This window comes from Schistocerca serialis, chromosome 5 (assembly GCF_023864345.2).
Source record: "Schistocerca serialis cubense isolate TAMUIC-IGC-003099 chromosome 5, iqSchSeri2.2, whole genome shotgun sequence".
Classification (NCBI taxonomy): domain Eukaryota; kingdom Metazoa; phylum Arthropoda; class Insecta; order Orthoptera; family Acrididae; genus Schistocerca; species Schistocerca serialis.
In genome coordinates, this window is record NC_064642.1 from 112,106,840 (window position 1) to 112,124,486 (window position 17,647).

The 17,647-nt window shown below is 43.8% G+C and overlaps 1 protein-coding gene across 1 annotated transcript in view; it reads left to right on the forward strand.

The window, feature by feature from the left end:
- LOC126480721 (serine palmitoyltransferase 1) overlaps positions 1–17,647 on the forward strand; it is a 112,406-nt gene that overhangs the window by 16,295 nt on the left and 78,464 nt on the right. Inside the window, exons 2-3 of the mRNA XM_050103981.1 lie at positions 15,283–15,390; positions 15,482–15,580. Coding sequence (XP_049959938.1) covers positions 15,283–15,390; positions 15,482–15,580 — 207 coding nt within the window. The remainder of the gene's footprint in view (positions 1–15,282; positions 15,391–15,481; positions 15,581–17,647) is intronic.

Genomic DNA, 17,647 nt, shown 5'->3' on the forward strand with positions numbered 1-17,647 from the left:
AGAAGCTGTTGTAGGCTGTGACTTCAGTGATGCACAAGGAAGAAATGGACCAGAACATTTGAAGAAAAGTCACTGAAGGAAGAGGAAAACCTGAGCATGAAGAACGTGTGGTGATGGTGCTCACGACTCCAGTGAGTATCTCACTGTGGTCAATAAGCCGCACTCGAAACAGTTGTAGCACAGCAGCTGTTTGGGTTGGTGGTACAAACTAAGCTATACCGAGGTCCGCAAGGGGCCGCAGGTGCCATCCCATGGGCATCGTGTGTGGATAGCGATTGGTCAATGTGACCTTAAATACTGGAGCACTGAGATACAGTGGACAGTTCTCTTCAGAGAGCCAAGTCATGTTCAGTTTCCACTTACTGCCGAGTCTACAAGCTGCAGTGTTCGTCCATTGTCTCTAGGACTTAGGCTCCATAGACATTGTAGGCCATCTCTGGACTCTACGTAGGCATCACTCAGAGGAATAGTGACAGGACTTTAATATTTTGGAGGACTTTGGCTGAAGGACATGTGTGGACACCCGCAGTAGTGCACATTGGAGCATGGCAGTGCATATAGGAGCATGGTGATGCATGTAGGAGCACAGGAGGAAACATAGGTGGGGACCTCAGTACCAGTAGACAAGGTACGCTACCCTCGAAGGGCAGGCTGTCCATGGCTGGCTGCATCATCGCTACAAAGGGACAGGAGGACCGAAGTAGTGTCGGGCTCATGGCTAGAGGGAGCAGCAAGTGAGGTCGGGTGCAGTGATGAGTGCTGTAGGAAGATTGGTGAACACCCTGTCACCAGCACTTGCACAGAGGCACCCTCGAGAGAAGAGACGACCATAACACAAGTTTCAGTCATCAGTCAAGATGCTCAGTAAAACTGTGAGGCTTTTGTTGACTGCAAAAAGCTTCTTAGACACACAAAAGAAATCTGCATACCAGTGATGGTGGTTGAAACGAATTTTGGATATCTAAGTGTCACGAGCAGCCCCAACTCACCCCTAAATACGAATGCACGGAGGCATCTGAATCAGTCCAGGAAGGACAGCTTAGTGTCATTGGTGAAGAATCATGCTTCACTATCACCACAGACAGTGCAGGGAGGAAGCTACTACCAAATTGGCAATAGGCTGTGGTCTAACCGAGGAACAATGTTGGCGATTGACAGTCATTCTACTTACAGTTTTCATATTCTTTGAAATCCAGTGTGGAGAAAGACAGACCAAGTGGCCCATGGTAAAACACTGTATCAGCTCTGGGGATCAACCACCAATTATCTGTGTGAGCCACTGTAACAAATGCTAATAATGGAAGCAGGTGACAAACTACCTCTGGGGCATCTAATACAAATCCCGGCTGCAGCAGTGGCATTCCTCTTGGGTATGTTCCTGAACTCAACAAATGGGAATCAGTGGATCTCTGGATCTGATGTGACCCTCAGGGAAATACTGAAGACACTGCATGATCACTAGTTAGCAGTATTTGCTCTTGCTCCAGTATCAATGCCAGCTGCTTCTTGCAGCTAATCCGTCAGTAGCAACACTGGACTCGCATTCAGGAGGACGATGGTTCAATCCCGCATCCTGCCATCCTGATTTAGGTTTTCCGTGATTTCCCTAAATCGCTCCAGGCAAATGCCGGGATGGTTCCTCTGAAAGGGCACAGCCGACTTCCTTCCCCGTCCTTCCCTAATCTGATGAGGCCAATGACCTCACTGTCTGGTCTCCTTCCCCAAACAACCCAACCCAACCCCATCTGTAGCATTCATCAGCAGCCACCTTCAGCACTGCCCTGATCTCCAACCGAATGTCAATCCAGCGAGGTACAGGACTCCACTCTGCACGTACACTGGCTGGATCACAGTCTAGGACATCAACCAGACATCGATTGTACACCGATTTGGACTATAGTGAGAACTATCATTCAATCAGAATGGCTCTTATTTTCTGTTCCACATCAGAGCATGAGCTGTTTATGTGTGTGTTTTTTCATTGTAAACTGTGGAACAACTTTATTATGTGCTGTCCCTGCCATCTTGTAAAGACCAAGACATAAAAGTGGTTATGAGGAATGATCTTACATGTGCTACTGTTGTTTCATGGACATGTCTCTAAAGCATCATTGTGATCCACATGGCTCCTCACATACTAGAACTTCACTGCTGTAATTTTCCCAGCTACTGGGTCTGCAATTGCAAGTCTCAGCCAGGGCATTGCTCGCTTGACTCAGCACTAATTGGTGATAATGCCCCCATGTGCCACAGATAGGACAGCACAGCTTCTCCACCTCACGCAACACCACCTGTGCACCACTGAACTTCTTCGATGGCACCTCACCTGTGCCGATGCACAAACTCTTTACCCCTGCTCAGAACTCAGCACAGTTGTCACCATTTCCTCTAGAGCTCGAAAATGTTCAGATTTGTGTCCTGTATTCATTGCAGGAGTGAACCATCTTCTCCACATCTCTGCACTTCCCAGTGCTTCTCTCCTGGCTGTCTCTGCCTCCTCTGCCTGCAGCTGCTCCACCACTGTCACTACCATCTCCAGTGCCTTATCCTCAGACTTCAGTCTACCCCTTGCTCTCACTCACCTTTGGACTCCAATACCCTCTCCTGCTCTAATGCTTCCTCGGCCTCCACTGCCTTCTCTGGTTCTGACACATTCTTTGGTTCAACTGTCCTCTCTGACCTTGCTGTCTCTCTAGGCTCTGCCAATTCTCCTCAGCCTGGAAGCCTCCTCTGAACTAGCTCCTATGCCATCAAACCCACTGGCTTCACTGCCTAGGGCCCCATCAGTTTCACCCCCACAACTCCAATGCCTCCACCTGCAACAACATTGGCTCCTATGCTGCCTGCTCCAGTGCCACTGCCGCCCTCGCCACTGGTCAATGCACCCATCCCAGCTTCAGAAAGGCCAGCTCTAGCACCACTGACCTGTCCACCACTGGCCCACACACCTCATGCCATCGGCTCGCACGCCACCAGCCTACCCGACCTCCACCCTGCTTCAGACCTGCATCGCTTTCTGTGCCCACGGTTCCCACCCACTCCTTCGACCCCCTTTCTTTGTCTAATGGTGACGTCGTTGCTCTTTTCTTTTCTGACTCTGTGAGCCCAGGCGTGTCACCTCCTGACATGTTGCCCTTTGTTCTGCCTTCCTTTCTGCTTGCTGCAGATAATTCCCCCTTGGCCCTGGTCCCCTGGTACCCTCCTGGGCCTCTTTCTTCTGTGTGTGGGTCATGCCCATCTCGTTGCACTTTCCTGACAATGACTTTGCCTATCTCGTGTTTTCTAGGTCTACTTCGTGCCTTGTCTGCCCCTCTGTTCTGCTGCCCTTCAACAGCCATGCCCATTACTACCATGGTGCTTCTCCTGAATGATGCAAGCAACCGCACATAGCAATCTTTGTTCTGTGTATGTGTTGGAATAGCTTTGTCAGTCTGGAGCTCTGATCTGTCACAGTCTTTGACTGCTTGTGATCCCTGTAAGAAGTCCCATCTGAGAATATCATTATGACGACTGCATTCTGTTAAAATGACAAATTCAAAGGCTAAATTCTGTCATTGATGGTTATTCTTGGCAGTACTTGTTCCATCGTCTAGATGTACTTTCCATTTGTGACATTCTGCACAATCACTTTTGTATCACAAAACATAGTTTCCTTTAGCTGACGACTACAAGCAATTAATGTTACCGAGAAAGGAAGTCTGACTCAGCTAGTGTCCGCACAAGTAGCCCATCAATGATGATGTCCTGGCATCTTGTGCCTGTTATCCATGGAGTATTTTCATATGTGGTGGCTTCACCACCATAGGTTGTCACCTCGCTTAGTTTCCATGACTTTGGTAGCCAGGTAAGTGTCTGGTACATCTGTACAGCAACAGGGAATGGCTAGGGCATGTTGGTGTACGACTACATCCAAATGCAGTGATTAGCTTCGCCCACATGTCGACTATAAGTGGCTGCAGTCAACTGGTGCTATTAGGACTGTTGTGATGGTTTATGTCTTGCATCATAGTAGTCAGACATGTATTTTCTCTCTCTGCAGTAGTGCACAACATGTCCAGGGCACTTACAACAAAAAAATACCTGCATTTTGTTCTTTATCCTCCAAATGTCTGTTTGTCTGCTGGCTGTTTTACTTGGCAGAGGAGTTGATTACCCCAGGGGGATCACAACTCTATGTGAGTATGTGCTTGCTACAATGGGGCACCATCCTTTGCAGCATTAATGTGCTGCAAGTGTACACTTCCACCATCCCTGTCCTCCTCTCCCTTTCCATCAGATGGTGTTTCTAGTGCAGACACAGCTGGACATGGTATGTGGTTTAGGACCTTGGTTCTCCTTTGCACTCCCACTGCTGTCTACATCTTGACATTAATCAATACAAGGTCCCCTTTGTGGGTTTGACCTGCCATCACTTTTCCAAATTTTTCAGAAGTGTAGATCAAGCAGGGAAGGTCTCCCAGTGTGGTGTATGTTACTTCTTTGTGCCTTCCCATCTTAGCACCCTTCCTTTCTAATAGGATAGCACACAATATGCCCAGAACCAACATGGTAGCCATCCCTTTGTATGTGTGTGTGTGTGGGGGGGGGGGGGGGTGTTCGTCTCAAGTACTTGCCTGGAAGTAGCTCCCTGACCATTCAGGGATCACACTGTTGGTGCCTGAGCTGGAAACTTCCTACCTATGCCAAGGAGTACCTGCCCATCATGACAGGTACCAGGACTTCAAGCAATGGATTACTCACCAGAGGCTGGGTGGCACCCATTGGAGAGCCCCCGTTCAGAGTGGGTGGCACCATGGCAGATGCCTTACAGATGAAACTTTCTCATGCTGGTGATAATATGGCCCCGTCTGTCTCTTCAGATACAACCCCAAACTATTTCCTTCTCTGGTTATGTCATGGGAGGAATGTAGGATTAAGCAACAAGCAGAGAAATACTCCCCCCAATACCTGGTTTGTACAGGGACAGATGAGGATTCTTTTTTGGCCAAAGAACCTTAATTTATTCTTTGTAGAGAAAAAAGAGCACATGTTTGGAGAATTTGCACCCATCTCTAAGACATAGAGTGGATTAATTCTGATTGAAACAGCATCCTGTACCCAGTCACAGGTGTTGGTCACTTGCGACAAGTCGGATGACATTCCGGTGACTATTGCTCACCATAATAGTCTAAATCTGTTTCAGGGCATCATTTTCAGTCATGAGCTGCTCTTTCAGTCTGATGATGAGCTGCATGCCAACTTGGAGCGACATGGTGTACACTTTGTCCATCATATCAATAGGGGGCAAAGGACAGTAAGCTTGCTACTGGGGCCTTCATCATGGCCTCTGAGGCAGTTCGTTGCCTGAAAAGGTCGAGGTGATGGTATACTGATGTGACGTGAAATCTCCTGCCTCCCGCCCCCTCTCCTCCGGATGCGGTGCTTCAAACACATGAAATTCGGACACATCTTCGTGTTGCAATGCCAGCCCAATCTGTAAGGATTGTGGATGACTGTTGCACACAAATGTTGCGTGTGCCCCTCCCCCCATCTGTGTCAACTGTGGAGACCAACATTCTCCCTCCTCATCAGACTGCGCTATCTTTCAGAGAGAGAAAAAAATACGGGAATATAAGACTCAGGACAGACTAACATACCATGAGGCCAAAAAAACACTACAAGTGTCTACTTCCTGCAGCATGACAATGCTGTATGCTACAGCTATGACGTCACCCTCTGGCAACAGTACTCTTGCCGATTATGCCTCGTACTACAGGCCTAAGTGTTACTCGACCATGCCTGCCCCCTTGCTGGTTGGGGGCTCTCCTGCTCCTTCCCACACACACACTGTAGGAGCAATGGCTCCCCACCCGCCAGGGGCATCAATCCCGATTCCCCAGCCAGAGATGCATCGCCCTTCTTTGGCTTCTTACACCAGGAAGGAGTCCCTTGGGATACTCCCCTCCAATATTTCTGCTGTTCTACAACTAGATACCAGCCAATGGCTGAGGGAGCCACAGGCTGCTGGTTATATGACTTTGCAACCTTCCTCAGTCCATGAAACTAATTCAGAGGAGCCCCCCATGCCACCAGATCCTGCATGTTCTGCTTCTGTGGTTGAAGCAGAGATCCTGGTGGCTCCTGAGATGTCAGATTGCAACGGACAATGTGTCTCGGAACCTATTTGTGTTGATACCATAACCTCTCAACCAGTGGCAGCAAGTGACACTGGGCCTACCATCTTGGTCCCTCCACGACCTCACAATGTAACGACAGCATGATTCTCCAGTGGAATTGTAGCAGTTTTTTCCACTACCTGACTAAATGAAATTTCTTAAGCACCTCCCTACTGCATTTCCCATCAGGACATTTTCCATCAATGTGGATCCCTGACCTCAACAGATACCAGGGCTATTTTGAGAATAGTGCTGACTGTGATAGGGTGTTGGGTGGAGCGGGTACATATGTTGTGGATGTGAACTCGTGCCTCCTGATACAACTTTGGAGGCTAAGGCTGTTCGGGTAACGGCATCTTAGGATTCTACCATCTGTAATGTTTATCTTCCTCCTGATGGTGAAGTGTCTCTTACTCGGCCATGGATCTTTCCATTTGCAGGCCTGGTCTTCTCCCATCTGACCACTAGAGTGTCCACGATGACCTGTGTCATAGTGACCACTTCCCTATCTCCCTCTCCTCCCTCAGCATCACCCCCCTTGGCACCTACTCAGGATGGCTCTCAACAATGCCAACTGTGATGATTTCACCTCCAGTGTAGTCCTTAGCTCCCTGCTACATGGAGGTATTGATGTGGCTGTCCAGAGTACAACAGCAGCCATCCTATCAGCAGCCAACTTAGCAATCATTTATTCTTCAAGATCATCCCATCAGAAAACAGTACCTTGATGAACCTCTGAAATCACCAAGGCTATTAGAGATAACAGGTGTGCTCTGCAATGCCGTAAGCAGCTTGATTGGTGGTGCAACTCATTGCCTTTAAATAGCTCCAAGCCTGGATACGTCACCTAATAAAATGACAGAACCAAGACTACAGGGAACGGCATGTTTCAACCATTGGACCACAGATCCTTCCTCCACAGGATTGGTTGATGATCAGATGCCTCTACGGATACCAGTCCTCTGCAGGTGCATGTGGTATTTCCTTGAACAGTGCTGTCTTCACAGACCTAAATGCTGTCACTGAACAGTTTGCTCTGCACTGTGCTCCAGCCTCTGTGTTTGAGAACTATCAACCTTCCTTTTATGACCTCAAACAGCAGTTGGAGCGAATGCACTTATCCTTCACTACATACCACCTGGAGCCATATAATGCTCCATTCAGTGAGTGGGAATTCTTCAGTTCCTTAGTCATTTGCCCTGATACAGCCCCAGGGCTAGACTGTAGCCAAAGCCAAATGCTAAAACACCTATCGCTGGATTGTGAGTGTCATCTCCTTATTATCTTCAACCATATATGAAGTGAGAGTGAGTTCCTATCGCAGTGGCAAGAAAGCATCATCATCCCAGTGCTGAAACCATGTAAGCACCACCTAGAGCTGGACAGGCATCACCCAATTTGCCTCACCAATGTTCTTTACACTCGAACACATGGTGAACTGGTGGTTGTGTAGGCTGCTTGAGTCTCGGGACCTGTGGCACCAGTCCAAGGTGGTTTTCGCTAAGGCCGTTCTAGTGCTGATAACTTTGTTTGCCATGAGTTTGACCAAATGTCAACACATTATTGTTGTCTTCTTCGACCTGCAAATGCACGTGATACCACATCCTTGATACCTTACATGAGTGGGGTCTGCAGGGTGTGCTTTCAATTCTTGTCCAGAACTTCTTGTCTCACTGTACTTTCTAGATACAAGTTGGTGCTTACCACAGTACCCACCATATCCCATATATAAGAAAACAGTGTCCCGTAGGGCTCTGTGTTGAGTAACACCCCCCCCCCCCCTCTCTCTCTCTCTCTCTCTCTCTCTCTCTCTCTCTCTCTCTGTAGTGGCCATCAGATGTAGCAGCAGCTGTGGAGTCCTCAGTATAACCCTCTTTGTATGCCGATTATTTTTGCTTTTACTGTTGCTCCTTTGGTGTGGTTGTTGATTGAACGCTGACTGCAGGGCACCATTCAAAAGGCAGTCATGGGCCCTCACCCATTGCTTTCAGTTGCCAAGACTTGGGTTATGCACTTCTGTAGATGTTGTACTGTTCGTCCACAACCAGAACTTTACCTCAACCACAAATTACTCGATATGGGGGAGCCTTACCACTTTTTGGGACTGGTCTTCAATGCCCAGTTGATGTGTCTTTCCCATCTTAAGCAAAAGTGCTGGCTACCCCGTAATACACTTCACTGCCTCAGTAACACCAGCTGGAGTGCAGACCACTTTACCCTTCTGTGGCTTTACAAAACTCTGATACTGTCCCATCTCGATTATGGGAGTCTGGCATACGATTCGGTATCGACCTCAGCATCATGGCCATTGGACCCAGTACACCACTGTGGGGTCCAACTTGCAACAGGAGCTTTTAGAAATAGCCCTGTGAACAGCCTATTTGAGGAGGCTGGGGTCACTCCATTACAGATCAGGTGGCAACAAGAGCTACTCAGTTATGCTACGCACCTTCGCAATTTCCCTGAGCATCTGAGCTAACATGTCCTTTTTCCTAGTAGGGAGATTCACCTCCCACCATGGGGACCCAAAATTGGGGTCACAATTGCAGTTCAAATACAGCGCCTATGCTCTGAACTCCAACTTCCTCAGTGCCAGGTACATCCCCATGATGTGTACCCTGACCTCAGATTTGTCTTGATTTATCCTTTGGATGGAAAAATTCAGTTGACCTCATGGTTTTTTTGCCGCCCGTTGGTCGCTGTTCTCAGTGTGTTTCCAGGTACAGAAGCAATGTACACTGACAGCTCAACAGTCGATGGATGGAACCGGCTTTACATACGTACACGCAAGGTGGAGTGAACTATATGATCCCTGCTGAGTGGATGCAGTGTCTTCACTGCAGAATTGGTGGCCATCAAACAGACCCTTAGCCATGCTCGTTCGTACAGATGGAAGATGTTTCTAATGTACTGGGATTCCCTGAGCAGCCTTCAGCCTATAGATGAGTGCTACCATCATCACCCATTAGTCGCAAACATCCAGAATCTTCTTTCTGATCATCTGGATGGCCCGTCATCTTTGTTTGGACCCCTGATCGTATTGGGATCTCAGGGAATGAACATGCCATAGCCCAGGGCCCTCCAACAGCATTCTGGGCAGAGACTCGCTCATCTTACTCCCTCTCACTCCTCTCCTGCTTCTCCCTTTTTTTTATCTCTGTCTTATTGTATCTTTGTTGCCATCAGGCTTCCCAGGATTTGTGTTTTGTATCCTCCCTTTGAGGATTATTCCTTGTTTGATAGATACAGGATGATGGGACTACTGACATCGCAGTTTGTTCCCTTTAACTCCAAAAAACCAACCAACCAGAGGAATTGGTTGTACCTGTCTTGATTGGATGCTATTGGCAGTGGTGGTGTATGTCAGAGATGGCCAAGTTAAATCTTCAAAGGACATTGCACTGGTAGTGAGGATTGGTACCAAAGACTGATAAACCTCCTGTTGTTCTCTGTTACCTCCTGTTGTATAGGGTTAATGTTCATGGTTGCTACCTCTTATGTACTCGGCTAGACAGTTCTGGCTCCCGTAAAATGCCATGTGTCTTCTCTTACAAGCTGGTATGTGAGAGAAGTGAGGTATTGGTGATGTGCCGTGCCGCAATTGCCAGAGGGACTACACTTGGGAGTCAAACATAGCTCTTTCATCTGACTCTTTTTCTGTTGCATTTCCTTGATGCACTGTCACTACATGATGAATTCTTCTGTTGTGATGTCCTTTCCAGAAGAACTTCATACATGTCCCCTGTGACTCCCTTCACAAAGTGTGAGGTTTCGTTGGCTTCTGTCATATTCAGATTTACTATGGTCCAAAGGGCCACACTACTCTGTCTGTATGACTGTGTTGGTTCACCATGTTATTGGGTTCTGTTTTTCAATTGTTCATCTACTAAGAGGACTTGCTGGTGACTGTCACCAGATGTTTTCTTCAGTTTGGCCTGGAATTTTTTTATTTTTATTTTTCACATCTAGTTCTATAGGACCAAATTGAGGAGCAAATCTCTTAGGTCATGGAACATGTCAGTACATGAAATTACAACTTAAAAGTAATGGCAGATAAAATAAAATATTTATGAATCCAAAAAAAGACACGCCATAAGTTTATGTAAACACAATCAACAATATAACACAGGAATCAGCTTAATTTTTCAGGGAACTCCTCGACAGGATAGAAGGAGTGACCCATGGGGAAACACTTCAGCACGAATTGCTGCTAAGATCTTTGAATTATTGTGGTAGCTTATTCAAAATGGATGCAGCAGTATACTGCACACCTTTTCTGCACAAGACTCAAGGAAGTGTGATCCAAATGCAGATTGAAGTTCTGCCTAGTATTAATTGCCTGAAATCTGCTAATTCTTGGGAATAAGCTGATATTGTTAACAAGAAATGACAGTAAATAATATATATATTGAGAGGCCAAAGCTAGAATATCCAGACTTATGAACAGGGGTAAACAAGAGGTTCGCAAACTTATACCACTTATTGCCCAAACTGCCCATTTCTGAGCTAAAAATATCATTTGAGTCTGGGAAGACTTACCCCAAAATATAATACCATATGTCATAAGCAAATGAAAATAAGCAAAGTAGACTACTTTTCATGTCGAACTATCACTTACTTCAGATACTGTTTGAATAGTAAAAATGGCAGCATTAAGTCTTTCAACGAAATCCTGAATGTGGGCTTTCCACAACAGTTTACTATCTATCTGAACACCTAGATATTTGAACTGTTCAGTTTCACTAAACATATGCCCATTCTGTGAAATTAAAATGTCGGGTTTTGTTGAATTGCATGTTGTTGTTGTTGTGGTCTTCAGTCCTGAGACTGGTTTGATGCAGCTCTCCATGCTACTCTATCCTGTGCAAGCTTTTTCATCTCCCAGTACCTACTGCAACCTACATCCTTCTGAATCTGCTTAGTGTATTCATCTCTTGGTCTCCCTCTACGATTTTTACCCTCCACGCTGCCCTCCAATACTAAGTTGGTGATCCCTTGATGCCTCAGAACATGTCCTACCAATCGATCCCTTCTTCTGGTCAAGTTGTGCCACAAACTTCTCTTCTCCCCAATCCTATTCAATACTTCCTCATTAGTTATGTGATCTACCCATCTAATCTTCAGCATTCTTCTGTAGCACCACATTTTGAAAGCTTCTATTCTCTTCTTGTCCAAACTATTTATCGTCCTTGTTTCACTTCCATACATGGCTACACTCCATACAAATACTTTCAGAAATGACTTCCTGACACTTAAATCTATACTCGATGTTAACAAATATCTCTTATTCAGAAACGCTTTCCTTGCCACTGCCAGTCTACATTTTATATCCTCTCTACTTCGACCATCATCAGTTATTTTGCTCCCCAAATAGCAAAACTCCTTTACTACTTTAAGTGTCTCATTTCCTAATCTAATTCCCTCAGCATCACCCGACCTAATTAGACTACATTCCATTATCCTCGTTTTGCTTTTGTTGATGTTCATCTTATACCCTCTTTTCAAGACACTGTCCATTCCGTTTAACTGCTCTTCCAAGTCCTTTGCTGTCTCTGACAAAATTACAATGTCATCGGCGAACCTCAAAGTTTTTATTTCTTCTCCATGGGTTTTAATACCTACTCCGTATTTTTCTTTTGTTTCCTTTATTGCTTGCTCAATATACAGATTGAATAACATCGGGGATAGGCTACAACCCTGTCTCACTCCCTTCCCAACCACTGCTTCCCTTTCATGCCCCTCAACTCATATAACTGCCATCTGGTTTCTGTACAAATTGTAAATAGCCTTTCGCTCCCTGTATTTTACCCCTGCCACCTTTAGAATTTGAAAGAGAGTATTTCAGTCAACATTGTCAAAAGCTTTCTCTAAGTAGAAACGTAGGTTTGCCTTTCCTTAATCTTTCTTCTAATATAAGTCGTATTGCCTCACGTGTTCCAGTGTTTCTACGGAATCCAAACTGATCTTCCCCGAGGTTGGCTTCTACTAGTTTTTCCATTCGTCTGTAAAGAATTCGTGTTAGTATTTTGCAGCTGTGACTTATTAAACTGATAGTTCGGTAATTTTCACATCTGTCAACACCTGCTTTCTTTGGGATTGGAATTATTATATTCTTCTTGAAGTCTGAGGGTATTTCACCTGTTTCATACATCTTGCTCACCAGATGGTAGAGTTTTGTCAGGACTGGCTCTCCCAAGGCCGTCAGTAGTTCCAATGGAATGTTGTCTACTCCGGGGGCCTTGTTTCGACTCAGGTCTTTCAGTGCTCTGTCAAACCCTTCACGCAGTATCATATCTCCCATTTCATCTTCATCTACATCCTCTTCCATTTCCATAATATTGTCCTCAAGTACATCGCCCTTGTATAGACCCTCTATATACTCCTTCCACCTTTCTGCTTTCCCTTCTTTGCTTAGAACTGGATTTCCATCTGAGCTCTTGATATTCATGCAAGTGGTTCTCCTTTCTCCAAAGGTATCTTTAATTTTCCTGTAGGCAGTATCTATCTTACCCCTAGTGAGATAAGCCTCTACTTCCTTACATTTGTTATCTAGCCATGCCTGCTTAGCCATTTTGCACTTCCAGTCGATATCATTTTTGAGACGTTTGTATTCCTTTACTGCATTTTTATATTTTCTCCTTTCATCAATTAAATTCAATATTTCTTCTGTTACCCAAGGATTTCTACTAGCCCTCATCTTTTTACCTACTTGATCCTCTGCTGCCTTCGCTACTTCATCCCTCAAAGCTACCCATTCTTCTTCTACTGTACTTCTTTCCCCCATTCCTGTCAATTGTTCCCTTATGCTCTCCCTGAAACTCTGTACAACCTCTGGTTCTTTCAGTTTATCCAGGTCCCATCTCCTTAAATTCCCACCTTTTTGCAGTTTCTTCAGTTTTAATCTACAGGTCATAACCAATAGATTGTGGTCAGAGTCCACATCTGCCCCTGGAAATGTCTTACAATTTAAAACCTGGTTCCTAAATCTCTGTCTTACCATTATATAATCTATCTGATACCTTTTAGTATCTCCAGGGTTCTTCCATGTATACAACCTTCTTTCATGATTCTTAAACCAAGTGTTAGCTATGATTATGTTGTGCTCTGTGCAAAATTCTACCAGGCGGCTTCCTCTTTCATTTCTTAGCCCCAATCCATATTCACCTCCTATGTTTCCTTCTCTCCCTTTTCCTACTCTCGAATTCCAATCACCCATGACTATTAAATTTTCGTCTCCCTTCACTACCTGAATAATTTCTTATATCTCATCATACATTTCATCAATTTCTTCGTCATCTGCAGAGCTAGTTGGCATATAAACTTGTACTACTGTAGTAGGTGTGGTCTTCGTATCTATCTTGGCCACAATAATGCGTTCACTATGCTGTTTGTAGTAGCTTACCCACATTCCTATTTTCCTATTCATTATTAAACCTACTCCTGCATTACCTCTATTTGACTTTGTGTTTATAACCCTGTAGTCACCTGACCAAAAGTCTTGTTCCTGCTGCCACCAAACTTCACTAATTCCCACTATATCTAACTTTAACCTATCCATTTCCCTTTTTAAATTTTCTGACTTACCTGCCCAATTAAGGGATCTGACATTCCACGCTCCGATCCGTCGAGCGCCAGTTTTCTTTCTCCTGATAACGACATCCTCTTGAGTAGTCCCCGCCCGGAGATCCGAATGGGGGACTATTTTACCTCCGGAATATTTTACCCAAGAGGACGCCATCATCATTTAATCATACAGTAAAGCTGCATGCCCTCGGGAAAAATTATGGCTGTAGTTTCCCCTTGCTTTCAGCCGTTTGCAGTACCAGCACAGCAAGGCCGTTTTGGTTATTGTTACAAGGCCAGATCAGTCAATCATCCAGACTGTTGCCCTTGCAACTACTGAAAAGGCTGCTGCCCCTCTTCAGGAACCACACGTTTGTCTGGCCTCTCAACACCCCTCCGTTGTGGTTGCACCTACGGTACGGCTATCTGTATCGCTGAGGCACGCAAGCCTCCCCACGAACGGCAAGGTCCATGGTTCATGGGGGAGGGGGGGGGGGGAGTGAGGGGGGGAATTGCATGTTAGAAACTGCAAAAACTGCGTCTAGCTATTAAGCTTCTCCTCATTTTTCTCAAACCACTGTTGAACTGAGCTTCCCAAGTAAAAGTACACATTTGCAATGCACAACATTTCATCCCACCTGTTGTATATGGTGACTCAGCTGAATGCTTTCATCAATTTTGCTGTCTTGAACAGCATTTCTGCCTATTTGAAGCCACACTGATGTAGATGGTTTGATGTAGTGGTACCCAGTGCCCCCACCTAATTATGTCATGTTGAAACCACTATACCAATATTAAGTCCAAAGCTGAAGGCAAGGTTGTCAGTGAAGTAAGACACTTAGCACTGAAAGCACATTTATTACTGACTCCAACGTGCAGCCAGAAGAAAACTGATCTCATGTGCAGAGCTTATAGCTATTTATACAAGTATTGAATATTCCATAATGCTGGTATTTATACAAACCTCAAATACTCCTGATCATACAAATATCATAAATATAAGATATTTCAAGAACATTCCAGAAATGATGAATACTAAATAACAAATAATTGCTGATGGTTGGATTTGAACTGGTGACCTGCAGCACACCAGCCAGCATGGCTAACTACTATGGTACACTGCACACACTAGAGCTCACGGCAGTATATCTGATTATAAAGGAGAACCTTCAGGAACATACAACAGGTCAAGATATGCATCGGCTGAAAGAGAAACTTGCCAAAAATAAATACATGAGGCTGTTTTAGTAACTATTATTGAATTGTTGCACTCTGTTGGTGCTTATGCAGGCTCCAAATAATAAAGTAATAAACTTCCAAATATTCTCTAGTCATAGTATTTCTGTCTCCATGAATTGAGGGATTGATCACAAGAAATATTTTAGTTTAATGGTATTATTCATTTAGCCTATTTAATTATAGCTTTTAATGATAGTTATGTCTGTCTTTTGGCATAATTTGTTTTCTTATTATGCCATTTATTTCTGTTTTTAGACTCCCAAATTATGCGGACAAATAGTTGGATGGTATCAGTGGAAGTAATGTTATTTCCTTGCATTCACAGGTACCAGCATATCATCTTGTTCTGGAAATATTCTTGGGATTATGGGTCCTATGGCTTATATTCCATAAAAGCTACAATCCTAATGATCTGGTGAAGTTGTCCAAAAAGGTATAGTATGGCTTTGCTATTGATTTTACTGAATGTTTTTGCTGGAGAAAGATGGAAAATTTTAAAATTATTGTGTCTAATATATATACAGGAGAAAGAACAACTTATAAAAGAATGGCAACCAGAAGAACTTGTTTCGGATGTACCAGAAAATCACAGAACATTGAATCCATACATTCTGAGTGGGAAGGTAATTTCTTTCTAATAATTATCAGTTATTGAAACTATTTACATATGTCTTTAACTTACACCATATTTACTTAATTAAGAACTATATGTCTTTAGGGTATTTCTTCAATTCACATGCCACTATGGCCTTCAGTTTGGAAGGTTGGCACATTACTTTACCATGGCATTTCTATCACTGAATATACTCAGGTGTTATTAAAAAAAAAGAAAGAAAAAGAAAAAAGAAAGAAGAAGAAGAAGAAGAAGAAGAAGGCATTCTTGTTAATCTGAGAGCATATTTTTCCTTCATTAGAACTTCACATATGTGTTTCCTGTTTCCATTGTACTTGGGTAGCACGGTGGGAGAGGAGATAAATAGCAATAGCAATAGTAGTAGTAGTAACATCAGCAGATTATTCAACTGAAGATCACTGTTAGAGTGATGTTGGACATTTTGTGGTAGTACAATTTAATAAGAAAAAGACATAAATCATATATACAGGTGTTTACATACAGGTCTAGTTTGGCAAGGATGGGACAGCTGGTTAGCTATGACCTACCAGTTGGAACCATCCCTGCACATATGTCTCAGTTTTGTAAAATCGTGTTGTTAAAATTTTAAGAATAATTACTCACATTATGGCTGAGATTTGTCTTGTACTGTCTGCTGTTGGACCCCTTTTTTTACATACATGTCATGCTCTAGTGTTACCTAAACTGTGAACCCATTCTATAAGTTTTCTTTGCACATCCTGCTTTTGTTTAGGTATTCCAGGACTTCTGAAAATAACAAGAAATCTGGGTGAACAAGTGTCTTTTAAGTACTTTGTGAAGCACCCTCAGCTAAGTTACTGGGCCTGTATTAAAGCTTAAAATTTTTGTTACCCTTAAATGGCACAAAATGCATATATTACACCTATAGATTTATTTATTCCTATTCAAGAATTCATCTACAGTATAGATAGATTGCCAAGGAGACATGATTTCAATTTATTTTCAAAACTTACTGCTGACTGTCAGACATTTTATGTCATGTGGTAGTTTATCGAAAAATTTTACAGCAGCATATCTTACCCCTTTCTGTGCCAAAGATAGGTTAAGTAGATGATAGTGTAAGTCTTTCTTTTGTCTGGTGTTATAATCATGAGTGTCACTGTTGTTTTTAAACTGGTCCAGGTTATTGAGACCAAGCGAGGTGGTGCAGTGGTTAGCATACTGGACTAGCATTCAGGAGGATGACGGTTCAAACCCGTCTCTGGCCATCCTGATTTAGGCTTTCCATGCATAAGGCAGATGCCGGGATGGTTCCTCTGAAAGGGCACAGCCGATTTCCTCCCCATCCTTCACTAATCCGAGCTTGTGCTCCATCTCTAATGGCCTCGTTGTCGATGGGACGTTAAACACCAGTCTCCTCCATGTTGTTGAGAACAAATTTCGTTACTGAGTAAATGTACTATGAGGCTGTTCTAAGAATTCCTGACCTTTTAAACAGTTGCCTTCAAGACGTGTGACTATTATTCTAACCACTTTCTTTTGAGCAGTGAATACTTTTTGCCTAAGTGTTGAGTTACCCCAAAATATTATTCCGTATGACATCAGAGAGTGAAAGTATGCAAAGTATGTTAGCTTGCTAATTTCTATATAATCAAAATTAGCAATTTTTCTGATCGCAAAAGTTGCTGAACCAAGTCCCTTTAGGAGATCCAAAATATGAACTTTCCAATTAAGATTATCACTTATATGCACCTCCAAAAACTTAGTATGCTCTACCATGCTACTGATTTCTGTTGATGTGCTATATTTATTGAAGGAACTGTACTCCTTGCAGTAGAAAATTGGATTTACTGTGTTTTATCAAAGTTCAGAGCAAGTTCATTTGCAGGAAACCAATCAATAACTTTCCAAAGACATTTTTTGTATCATTTTCTATTGGAGTTTCTTTTATTGGATTAATAATGATGCTTGTATCACCAGCAAACAGTGTCAGTTTAACTTCTTATTTAAGATAAGAAGGGGGTCATTCACATACATCAAGAACAGAAGGGGGCCCATAATCGAACCCTATGAAACACCTAATGTAATTTCACCC